The 13,446-nt window shown below is 36.7% G+C and overlaps 1 protein-coding gene across 1 annotated transcript in view; it reads right to left on the bottom strand.

Moving 5' to 3' along the window:
- LOC123318168 (epidermal growth factor receptor) overlaps positions 1–10,702 on the bottom strand; it is a 132,172-nt gene extending 121,470 nt beyond the window's left edge. Inside the window, exon 1 of the mRNA XM_044904820.1 lies at positions 10,383–10,702. Within this exon, the coding sequence (XP_044760755.1) occupies positions 10,383–10,491 (109 nt within the window). The 5' untranslated portion in view covers positions 10,492–10,702. The remainder of the gene's footprint in view (positions 1–10,382) is intronic.
- Between the last annotated feature and the right edge of the window lie 2,744 nt (positions 10,703–13,446).

The raw sequence follows: 13,446 nt of genomic DNA, 5'->3' as shown, positions 1-13,446 counted from the left end.
TAACACGGCAAAACGATCGATTCGCAATGGAGAGTTTCAACTGGACCAATCTTTCCATAGAAGTCACCATAAAATATTAATATCTTCAACTTTGAGTGAAGTGTTGAATTCCTCAAATGAATTGTTGAAAATGGAGACAATTAATTTTTAGATCATGTACTTGACCAGTGATTAGTATTGATTCTGACAGATATCAGCGAGACATTCATTTCTGTTACCCAAAGTTGGACAATTTCTGATAATACTGTGAAAATCCTTGATAGACAAGCATCCCTCTACTACCGCAGAATTGCTCCCTGTCCGGACCTGTCTTTATCAAAATGCACACCACACAATCAGCCCGATTGCCAGGGCCAGCTATTGGTCATCCCATATCACGAACCTGGACGTCATACAAGGCGAGCGTTGAGAACGAAATGGCATAACACCTAAGGAATAATAACAATGATCCTTAATTGATACACAAAGCGGCGGTAACTTCTGTGCTCCGTACGTCTCGTTCTGTGTTCCCACGCTAGAGATTCGGCTCCTGGACACATCTCAACATCTGTTCTTCGATCCAACAAGTGGGATATGGTAAAACATATGCGAGATGGTCTCTTTCTTACCTCCTTTTCTTATGCTTGAGACGGTCTCGTATAGGGATTCTGGGGAATGATATGACGAATGTTCGGGAGGAATTGTGGGAATTTTTTGAACATGGCTATACGATTGTTTTCACACAATTGATAGATGTGGAGGAGGTATTTCAAGAGAGATTCAAAAATTTTATTAAAGATTTTCTGACCAACGATTTGGTTGAAGAAAATGTAGTTTTTCGAATGCACCAAAACGAACGAGGTTTTCGTTGAAATTACCCATTTTGGTCGTCACAAACATAACATAATACAGGGTGTTGTGACCATTCAGTGTCAGGTGGTCCGGTGAAACGAAATATTTCACTATAACAATGATAACTCTTGGGATACACGAGCTCAGAATGTTATCTGTTAGTGTAGTTTTGTTTAGAATAACGAAAGAATACTTTAACTGAATTTCAACGAAATATACCAGGTGGCCCACCCCAGACGCGGTGCTCATTTTGAGGGAGTAAACGAAGATATTTTGAAAATCCTTTCTTGTGGTGTGTGTAGAGTACACAATTTAAAATTATTGTCATATGAACAGGGTCTTCGAAAACAAAGATATATAGACAAAAAATACACTTTTTTTAACTGTAACACCCTATATTTGTCCTCAAAAATGGAATGGCAAGCTCATCGTTTTTCTGAGAGTATGTAATTCTATCATTCCTAGGTTGACACAGCTCATTATGAAAACTTAAAATAATTATAACTTTTTATCAGGCCAAATCGGAAGAAATGGTACAAGAAAAAAGTGTTTCTCTTGACCTCATGAATCTACTGTTGAAATATTTGTACGACTCAAAGACTCACCCTGTATATTGGGAATACCACCTACACAATGGATAGATGGGAGCTGGAAGTTTCATGAAGAATAACAGTTGAATTTTCCCACCCTTGAAAATTGCTTAACTGAATTTTGAGGACATATACAGGGTGGGCAAAATTCGTTTTCTACTGAGGGAATCTCGAAAACCATAGCAGCTAGAAGAAAACAAATGACACATTCTCGAGGTCTTTTTTCATGACTATTCCAAATCTGAGAACAGAATAGGCCTATTATTTCAGATTTCGAGTTAGAAACAAAAACTGAGATTTTGATGATTTCGAAAAGTCCTCATAATTCTTTTGTTTTTGAAGTTACAGATCTGAAACTTTAACCTTCTTAGGCACTTTTATGCGTAGAATCTACTGACTAAAGATTTTTTCTCCAATTCAAAAATAACAAATTCAATAAAAGTTTGCATTCAAAAAAATGAAAGTTCACCCAATGCTTCGAAATGAAAAAATATTTTGAGCTTGTCAGATTCTACGTAAAAAAGTGCCTGTAGAAGATTCAAGTTTCAGATTTGTAACTTCAAAGACAAAAAAGTTATGAGAACTTTACGGAATGGGCATTTCTCCTCAATTTGGGTTATCACTGCATATGCAAGTGTAAACTGAATAATTATGAGTTTCATTCATGATTTTTTCAAATTCACCGCGAAAACTATTCAAAATCATCCTTCAAATATGGGGTTTTAAAATTTAAATCGCTTTGTGCGGAGTTTACGATTTGGCAACAGCGCATACAAGACAATGAAAAGAACGATGTCCGATCAGCTTGCTTATAAAATAACAGCTGTTGTTACAGGCACCTACTTACTGGCGAGCTTCAACTGCAACCGGCCATAAAAATCCCATAAAATTTTACGACCTTGTTCGTCGCAGACTTCATAGACAGCCATCTTTGTCTATCTCATCAAGATAATGTATTTGTTGTCCTTTATTATCAACGCATATTTCAGTCGATGTTGCCAACTTGTGCAATAGAAACGAAACTACCCATTTTTATTTCTCATTTTTAAGTGCTTAAAATAATTTTTTTTGGGAAACGGTTGAAATAGTTATTTCAAAATGTGACGTTTTAAAGATATTTCATAAAAAATACATCAATTTCGTCAGAAGGAGTATTCCCTATTGTCTAACTCAAAAACGAAGTATCGTAGGAGGCTGCGGTTTTCACCATTCTTTGATTCTCCGAAAAAGACCTCGGAAATGTGTCATCCGTTTTTCTCTAGCTGCTATAGTTCTCGAGATCCTCTAAGTAGACAACGAATTTTGCCCACCCTGTACATATAAGATCTTCAGATGAATAACTCCAATTTCAACATCCACGCTGCGTTTTCACAAAACGTCCCAGCCAACCGTTCTAACTTTCTCGAATTTAGTACGGTAATTATAGTTTATCCAGAATTGACTTGCACTTCTCGGCTGAAAAATTAATGTTGGAACAGCCTTGTTTCGAACGGTCATCAGTGTTGCATATAATGCCGTAATACGACGTATAATATTATTATTGTGAATGTGAGTTCATTCAATTAACTCATTTATTAACTTACAAAGCAAGTAGAGCAAAAAAGTTCTCATTGTCTACTCAGTTATTCAATCTACCTGGGAACTATTTCCCACAACACGATATGGAGATTTTTTTTGAATGGATTGAGTCGAAAAATTATCGGAAAGGAGTTTCTTGCATGTAGTTATCAATTTTTTCAATAGCCCAAAAGCTATTCTTCCAGTTTTCTTTTCAATTCTCCTTGAAGCCAACACGAATACTGGAGTTCATTGAAACTCTGGAACTGGAGCTGTAGATGACGTAGATAGTGGCTGAAACTGCTTTGATTGGGGGCCACAATAACAATTTAGTTTATAGATATTTAAATTTATAATTATAAGCATTAACTTTGTTTTTATTTATAACACCGATCATCTTATAACGTCGTTTTGGCAAAAAAAATATATATAATTATTTTCCTATAGAGGTTTATTTTCAGATGAGAGATTCAGGTTTTTAATGAAAACATGTTGTTTTTCCTACCCCTATATCCAAATGGAATCTTCTGTAAATTACACTTATTTATGGAATTACATAATTCATGTATCGACACCGGCAAGAGAGCAAATATATGAGATGCCAGTGATTAATGTGGTTCTAATACGAGTAATGAAAAAATTCATAAATTAGAATAAAACTGAATGGTGGACGTGCACGCCTAATAGTGTGAATTGGACGGTTGACCCCTATATTTACATTAAAGAGTGAGTTTCATAGAATTTCATCAACATCTTCCAGACTCAGGACCGTATTCAATCAAAAAGACTAGATTCCAGACGTACGAGGATGTATTGTTATCTAGTTAGCCTAGACCAGTCCCATGCAAAAAAAATATTGAGATTTGTGTGCAGGAGCGTTGTCCTGCAAAAACAAAACACCTTTGGATAGCTTTCCGCGTCTTTTGTCTTCAATTTTTTCCCATAGATTTGTCATTAATGTCGAATAGTAATCTCCGGTTATTGTTCTACCCTTATCCAAAAAATCAATTATGATTACTCCATGGCAATCCCAAAAAACTGATGCAAGAAGTTTTCCAGCAGAATTTTGGACACGAAACTTCTTAGGTCTTGGAGAACCAGAGTGTCGCCATTCCATCGATTGGTACTTTGTTTCAGGATCGTAGAAATGTACCCAAGTCTCATTCATAGTAACAATTCGGTTCAAGAAGTCTACATCGTTTTCAAATCGAGCACAGATCGAACGCGATGCTTCTACACTTGCACGTTTTTGATCAACATTCAAACATTTGGGGATCCATTTTGCAGCAATTTTTCTCATGTCCAAATTGACGTGAACTATATGATGAACGCGTTCGTATGAAATATTCAGTGCTTCAGATATCCGTTTTAGCCCAATTCGACGGTCTGATAAAATCATGTCATGAACTGCATCGATATTTTCGAGGACTGCCACAGAAACTGTCCTTTCCGATCGGTCATCATCTTCAATGGAAAATTTACCTCTTTTGAAGCTTGCAGTCCAATTTTTCACGGTCGCATACGAAGGACATTGATCACCAAGGGTATTAAGCATATCTTCGTAAATCTGCTTACCTCTTAACCCTTTTAAATACAGGTACTTGATGATGGCTCGATACTCCAAATTTTCGATTTTCACAATTTCGGTGGACATCTTCTATATTTATAGAGAATTATATAGTAGGCTAGGAATTTTTGAATATATCCTCGTACAACTCAACATTCTCAACTCTGTTCATCTTCTAGTTCGCAAAACTTGTGGAGATACCACGGTTTGTTGACCTCTCTGCTGAATAGCTGACAGACAGAGGCGAAGACTTGCCTCATGAAAATAATGGTAGTTGTTAGATTGCTCTGAATTGAAAAAGTCGGAACTAGGATGAAAAATGAGGTCCTTGTGGGTTAACCTCACATCTGATAATGGCAGATGGTCAGATTTTCGTAGATTTCGTAGAAGGTCAAACCTAAAATTAAAGGTGACAATCGTCAACGCTGAATCATAAGGGAACACTCAAGGCGCCGCAGACTATGTAATCCAAAGAGAGCACCAATAATCACGATCTAAACGTATGCATTTTTGACACCCCAGACATTGTCATTAGCCTTTAGATTCCGAACCATTGAGATGTTAATAAGATCTTTGCTTTCTTCTCATTCGACTCGTAAACAACAAGCTGGACTAGAGTCGCTCACTCTTGAGAACCTCGTCGTCGGCGTCAAAGAGAAAAGATGCTTTTGTCGGTCTTTCTATAGATAATTATTTGAACAGAGGCCTTAGCTACTGGAATTATTCTTATGGTGTCGGGTTGAGAGAGTAGAGGAAGAGAGGTTTTAGTTTTCAGATTCAGAGAATGATCCTGGTCTTGGGTAACGTCTGCGGTATCATATTTTTTCTCGGTATCGCCGGTAATATACAGGATGGGCGAATTTCATTGTGACTTGGTTGCAAATGAGATGAAATAAGCAAACTCCATTCTTGATTTTGCCAGAAGGACCTCTATTTCGCCAAAATAGATAGTACCATGATATTTAGCAAATCATCTAATTCCTGTGCACTGAATTCAGTGATTTTCGTATGACCGGATTCTGAGATAAAAAGAACAGAATATTTTTAGGGGCTGTAACTCCGAAAGAGGGAGCCACATGGCCAAAATCGAAAAAAGGAGTCTCCTAATTTTGTCTGGAGAATATGTGACCAAATTTTGTAGGGGACACCCTGTTTAGATCTCATACCTTAAAAGAAATTCAATTGTTAACGTTGAGCCCTGTTTCGTAGCATTATTTTTCAAGTGGAAGTCAGCGACCTACAAAAAAACAGACTACAAAAGACTAGGTAGTCGAATTTGTCTTTAGTCTGTCCAAATTTCCTCCTGATAAGTGAAGGTCTTAAGTATTTTACGTTTATGTTGATCTGAAATTCAAGCAAGTGTTCCATTCCAAATTCAAATTTGTTCTCAATTTCACGAAAACAAAACGAAATACCAAACAAAGATTACCTGTTGACGTGAAGTAATTGATGAAGACCTAAATTCATTAAGGTATTTCCATCATTTTGGACAGAATAATCCAAAATGATCCCAATAAATCCGACTACAAGATTACCTACATAAAACTGCACAAATTGTCCGAAGAAAAAACTTGTTAACCCCCGATAAAAACATCATTACCCTCCAATAAAAACATCATCGCCGTAAAAAATATCGAAACCGCAACTCCATTCGAATTTATTAACCATAAAACCGTTGGAAGTCGTAAACGTGGCGTACAAATTCATGAACAGAGTCGATTAGCAGGAATGTACCCGAAATTTATTGCACCCCCCTTTCGAGGACTTGCTCCTTGAAGTTCATATTATTTCACTAGTGCGCCGGTAATTTATAGCAGCGGTTTTTTGTGCCCGGTGTTGTAAATCTTCCTCGATCGGACTATACACGGGCTAGTGATTTAATACCAAGTACGTTTCCATGAAGCCTTAATTGAAACAATTCAAATCGATTTGGTTACTATTCGAGAAAATGTTTATTTGTTCAGCAGATGCTGGATATGAATCATCGATTTTTGTGAACGTGATACTGCTGATATTCTTGGTAGAGGATAGTCAGCAAATGAAAAATAGGGACATTTGAAACACAATATCGAAAATGTGATACGGCAAGAATGCATTTGTTAATGTGATTCATTATTATTCAGTTATTTTCCAAGATTTGCAGCTATTCATCCGGCAATATAGAATTGATCGAATTTTTTAGGCATATTTCATCCTTAAAAATTAGCAAGAATCAGTTCCGTGTTGAGCTCTATGAAATGAGCGTGAAATTGGCCATGCATACTTCGAAAATTGGCCGCATTTCAAATTTCCTCAGAATGAATAATTGAAGGTACAAATGTTACAAGAAGGGAAATAACTGCACAAAAACACGAGGATTCTACGATAATTTTGACTAAAAATATAATGAGTTATACAGGGTGAGTCTTTGTCTCGAAAATTCTAGCTAAGATTCTTGAGGTCTAAAGAAACGCTTTTTTCCTTTACCATTTTTCTGAATCCGCTCGGTTTAAAAGATACAGGCTGTTGAAAAATCATAAAAAAATGTTATTTTTAGTTCCATCTCACAAACGGTTTTATCGAATGAAATTAATTTCGGAATATAGTTTTTCATTTATTTCACGAATCTTTTTCGACTACAAGATATCACTCACGTCTTCCAGTTTTCTCCTTATGACTATAACTTACCATAAAAATACCAAAAATTCGAAAAACCAAACTCTTGAAACTAAGCTGGATGCTATCTTATGAATATTCGAACGTTTTGTAAAATAAAAGTACTCTTCATATTTTCTCGTATAATGCGCCGTTTTCGAGTAATTTGATTAATTAAAAAGTATCTATGAAATTTGAAAAATTGGGTACTTTGACTGAATACAACTCACCCTGTATTTACCCTTCTAAGCCTCATAATTTCATGAAAATCTTATCATGCTCCTATTGACAGGCTTCCCTGGTTCCCGAAGGAACAAGATACCATAATTCAGCCGAATAAAAATATTCTGGATTGATACATTGCAAGGTCACATCTAAAACCGATCCAATTACAAGCCAAATTGTCTTTTACTACCCAAACCTATGGATTTTCTCCAGAGTAATCGTTCGTATCTTCAAAAAAAACATACTGACGCCGAATACAACAAATTCGTATATACGAACACATTCTTTATTCATAATATTTGCGGTTAACCGCCCAAAGAAACCGCACACTATTATACAGTGTACTTCACGCTGTTTGAACACCAATGCTACGTTCGGTAGCGTGGTGTAGTTTTCATATTCTGAGGACTTACAAGGTACGAAACCAGAACACGTTTGATTCGGAAGGTTACAATGAACCTATTGAATAACAAGAGCTAGCTGAATTCGCGAATTGAAAACCAGTGTGTTCAAGATCGCGTATTATAACTCATTCTTCTGGATTGAACTTTTTCTGCACAAATCAAAACCAAAAATAATATTGTCTGCTTTTTAAGTGCATAGTGGATGTTCTTCACGACCTTTCTCTAGCTGTGGGACTGGCAGTACTAACAGGACAATAGTATCTTGATGGTAAACAGAAAAGATACCAAATACCTGGATGGAATTATCAATAGTTACAACTCTCTTCATTTAAACGCCATGGGAGTTTTTAGAAACGATGTAGAGACTATAAATCATCTCCTTATCCAGTGCGAGGCAAAAAAGAACAAGAAAATGTGGTAATAGATCACTTATTTCGTATTTCAAGATAAAATTGGAAGTCCAAACGTCTGTAGAATAATTTCAACCACCCCAACTGTTAAATGATAAATAAATCTTCCTCTATTCGAAGCCTCATGTTTCCAAATCAATCTTATTGATTGAAAAATGATCCTGACTAAATCCGCATGGCGCCTATTCTTCAGCTCTCTATAAGCCGACGACTGCAGGCTATCTTTTTCAGATAACAAAGTTGAACAAAGTCGTCCAAACTTTTACAGTTATTCCATCAGCATTACGAGCTGTAACAATAATTTTATGTGCATTGTAATTGATGCGTTCGTGTTTGTGGCAGCACCCGATTTGGTCATTCTTCTTCAGCGTTGAATTATTTAACGGTTGTTCTTGTTACTTGTCTTGGTTGGTATGAAATATTCTGTTGGGGTTTGCAGATTCTGAAGGATTAAGAGGGACATTGATGTCAGTGCAGGAACGGTACAGAAATATGGATTTTCGGCATTTAACGAATCAGGAAAATCTTTGACTATTTTTGACTATTTTTCATGTCAGGTCCTCATGTGCCATTGTAAGAACGTGGATATTAAGAGTCATTTACATTCTCTATGACGTCAAGAAAACAATGCTTAGTCTGGTCGATGTTTTTTTGAAACTTTCATGTTGTGAGTGAAAAAAAAAACGTTTTCGTTACATTCGAGAAATTTGGATGAATTTCTTCCTGGAAAATTATCGTAGATCTAGACGTGATACATATTCTGAAGGAGCAACTCTTCTAGTAATAAATCTCAGAATTTCATCCATCTCTGCACAACCGTTCGATCTTGAGGAAGTTTTAACTGAACCCAACTTTTTGGGGATTTTTCGAAGGTAGTTTTTCGAGTCGTTTATCCTCCAGGAAAATTATTGTAGATCTAAACGTGATACCTATTCTGAAAGAGCAACTCTTCTAGTAATTAATCTGAGAATTTCATTCATCTCGGCACAACCATTCGGTCTTGAGGAAGTTTTAACTGAACCCAACTTTTTGGGGATTTTTCGAAGGTAGTTTTTCGAGTCGTTTATCCTCCAGGAAAATAATTGTAGATCTAAACGTGATACCTATTCTGAAAGAGCAACTCTTCTAGTAATAAATCTGAGAATTTCATTCATCTCGGCACCTCCGTTCGGTCTTGACGAATTCTCAAGTGAAATTCGCAATTTTTGAAAAATGCCATTTAGTAGATCAAAATCTAAACGAAGGGAGATAGGCTTTCGAAACTGCTCGCAAAAGATTCAGCGTTTTCTAAAACCCATATTTTTATACCAAAATTTCAAATATTTGACCTTGTTTAGGAGAAAATAATTTTTTTTGTTTTTCCACTTTTCATTTTCGAATCGAAATCGAAGAGCTCTCTGGAGTGCAATTGTCTATCGAATCATCAACTGTTGGGTTTTCTAGAATCTTCAAAACTAATTCTATGCACCTCCTATCCTAAGACAGTAATAGAACATCCTGATTTTCAGATAGAGTAGAAAATAGGCCATTTTATGGGGTCTAACCCCTTGCTCATTTTTGACCCAAAAATCGAGATTTTCTAAATCGAGTTTTTGTACTTGGGTGGAAGCCTTGGCAATACTGATCATAAAACTGGAAATCCCAATTAAAGCAGACGAATATAACAGGAGATATCGCAGATTGAAAATTGCAATTTTTGAAAAATGCCATTTGCAAGATGAGTATCTAAACGAAGGGAGATAGGCTTCCGAAGTTACTCGCAATAGATTCACCGTATTCGAAAACCTACATTTGCTCACCAACCTTTCGTATAACTAACACTATTTACCAGAAAATCAATTTTTGATTTTTCCATTATTCAACATTCGAGTTAGGTTGTAACCTAACCGTTCGATCTTGAGGAAAGTGTCTCATAGTGATAGATATACAGGTGGCAAGTAAAATTAAATATCATGCATAATTCCAACAAAATCCTGAAATTGCTTGTACAGGTTAGGCAAAATTCGTTTTCTACTGAGAGTATCTCGAGAACTATAAGAGCTAGAAGAAAACGGATGACACATTTCTAAGCTCTTTTTCAGAGAAAAAAGAATGGTGAAAACCGTAGCCTTCTATGGTTCTTCGTTTTTGAGTAATCTCCTTGTAGATCTACAAAAAAAATTACCTCTTTCTTCGATGACAGCATCCCCAGAATGCACCAGGCCCAGGATGGTCCCAAGTATTCCAAGTAAACAAAGCAAACACCCCATGGTTCTAAATGGAAAACCACACATTTAACTCAAAAACCACTGGACGCATAGCACCGAGAAGTACGCACAGAAGGCATCGCGTAAAAACGTAAAAAATCACAGTCAACCGATCGAAAACTGGCGAAAATCACGCTGAAAACACTCTGAAACCCTCTGAAACGCCGGGAAATAACTAAAAACAACCTGTTGCGCGTGAATCCAACTCCCACGAATGTGAAGCTTCAAGTCTTGCAGTCTGACGGTAGCGAATGAAGAATTGAACATCGCGGGAAGCGCTCGGCGCACGAGGAGGAGCGAAAACGCCCGAAACGGGCAGGTAACCAAAGCTCGAGATCGCGGCTTTCGTGTCTTGGAATCTTCGGCTGCCACTTGAGGGCTTCCTGGTATTTTGATGGACGAATTAAGTCGAATTGGGTGATGATGTGGATTTTTTTCGAATTTTTTTTAGCAGATATGGAAAATTAATGACAGAGACCAATCCATTCGCCAATTTGCAACGAAGCAGTGACTTCGACCACCTCTACCTACTCGAAAAATCAAGTTTCTACATTCATAGGTCTAAGCTAAATGTGAGAATGCCCTGAATTTCCCACTAGTATGCCTATTTTCGAGTTCAGCTTGCAGAAACTCATCATTGTGAAAGAACACGATGAAATGCGAGCGGAACCTGAGTGACAAAGATCCAAATTCAATTTAAAATTATGATAGGTGGTTCGAGACAAACTGTGATTGACGAGAAGGAACAGTGCCAAACTATTTAGTATGAACCCCTAGTCGCGAATTCTAAAATATTGCATCCTCTCCTAATAAAGTGCGGAAGAACTTGAAAAGATTCTAAAAATCGTAAGAATTTTTTGTCCTAGATAAATGAAATTTTTATATTTTTCACTAGACGAGTTGCTCTTTCAGAATATGTATCACTTTCAGATAATCGATTATGTTTCTATGTAATACGAGGATATATTGAAATATTCGTAGCCAACTATTGAAACAAAACAAAAATTCAATGTCAAAATATTTTATTACTCAACATATTCTCCTCTCAATTGGAAACATTTATTACAGCGAACCTGCAACGTCTCTAGACCTTTCAAAGAAAAATGTTTCTTCTTACTCTGCAAACCAGACCTCCACAGCTTTTATTACCTCCTCTTTGGAAGAAAATTTAGGACATTTTAAAGTTTTTTTTAGTTGAGGAAAGAGGTGATAGTCGGATGGAGCCAAATCTGGTGAATAAGGGGGTGTTCTAGTAATGCAAACCCTAAATCACGAATATTTTGCATGCCAACATAAGATTTGTGTGCAGGGGCGTTGTCCTGCAAAAACAAAACACTTTTGGATAGCTTTCCGCGTCTTTTATCTTCAATTTTTTCCCGTAGAGTGGTCTACTGACCACTCGACATTACTATGTCGAATAGTAATCTCCGGTTATTGATCTACTCTTATCCAAAAAATCAATCATAATTACTCCATGGTAATCCCAAAAAAGCAAGAACTTTTCCAGCATATTTTTGGACACGAAACTTCTTAGGTCTTGGAGAACCAGAGTATAGCCATTCCATCGATTGTTGCTTTGTTTCTGGATCGTAGAAATGTACCCAAGTCTCATCCATATTAACAATTCGAAGTCTACATCGTTTTCAAATCGAGCACAGATTGAACGCGATGCTTCTACCCTTGCACGCTTTAGGTCAACATTCAAACATTTGGGGATCCATTTTGCAGCAATTTTTCTCATGTCCAAATTGAAGTAAACTATATGATGAACGCTTTCGTATGAAATATTCAGTGCTTCAGATATCAGTTTTAGCCCAATTCGACGGTCTGATAAAATCATTTCATGAACTGCATCGATATTTTCGGGGACTCGCACAGAAACTGGCCTTCCCGATCGGTCATCATCTTCAATGAAAAATTTACCTCTTTTGAAGCTTGCAGTCCAATTTTTCACGGTCGCATACGAAGGACATTGATCACCAAGATTATTAAGCAAATCTTCGTAAATCTGCTTAACTCTTAAGCTTTTCAAATACAGGTACTTGATGATGGCTCGATACCACAATTTTTCGATTTTCACAATTTCGGTGGACATCTTCTTTCTTTTGATTTATTGCTTAACTCTGGTTCACCTTTTTGACCTCAACCTTCACATTGACACTTCTAATGAGTTATTGTTCGTTATTATGGTAACGCAATATTTTTTTTATGCATGGAACTGGTCTAGGCTAACTAGATATCAATACTTCCTTGTACACTTGTCGAAAATTGACATCGAAAAATCCCGAAAAAGATGGGATCACTTAAAAATTCTTGAAAACCAAACACGGTTGCACCGAGGTCGATGAAATTTTCAGAGGATTTTCTCGACTAGTTTATCTAACTAGAAAAAAATCGAGAGTTCTCAGCAAGGGTAGGTTTTGGGTAGTAAAATCGCAAATTTTGTCTTCTCAAAATCTTCAAAAAGGTTATAAAATTAATTGTGATTCCTGAACCTTAGCAATTACGTTCCAAATTAATCAGTTCCATTCTTCTACGATTCAAGAAAATGCAAAAATTTGTTTAAATCATCCAAATCGACCAAGGGGTTAGAATTGAAATGAAAATTAGTCGGGAACTCTCAAATGAAGCGCGGATAGAACTTCAAGAACCGAAAAATCGAAGAATTTATTTTTTCCTGCATAAATGGATTAGTCGAAATATTTCTTCATCGGAAATAAACGAAATTTGAAGATTTTTGTGGGAGATCATGGGCGCCCGCAGGGGGGGGCCACGGCCCCCCCTGAGATTCTGATAGACACCGTTAGAGAAATTTTTCTTTCAGTAAAACTAATCGTAGATGATATTTTGCCCCCCCTGAGAAAAATTTCTGCGGGTTTCTGCGGGCGCCCATGTGGGAGATACACGTGTCGAAACTTGACTTCCCGAATAAATGGTAGAAGAAAAAAGTGTTCAATCGAAGAATGACATTGAATATGACAT

This window comes from Coccinella septempunctata, chromosome 1, assembly GCF_907165205.1.
Source record: "Coccinella septempunctata chromosome 1, icCocSept1.1, whole genome shotgun sequence".
Taxonomy (NCBI): Eukaryota; Metazoa; Arthropoda; class Insecta; order Coleoptera; family Coccinellidae; genus Coccinella; species Coccinella septempunctata.
This window is presented reverse-complemented; position numbering and strand designations above follow the sequence as displayed.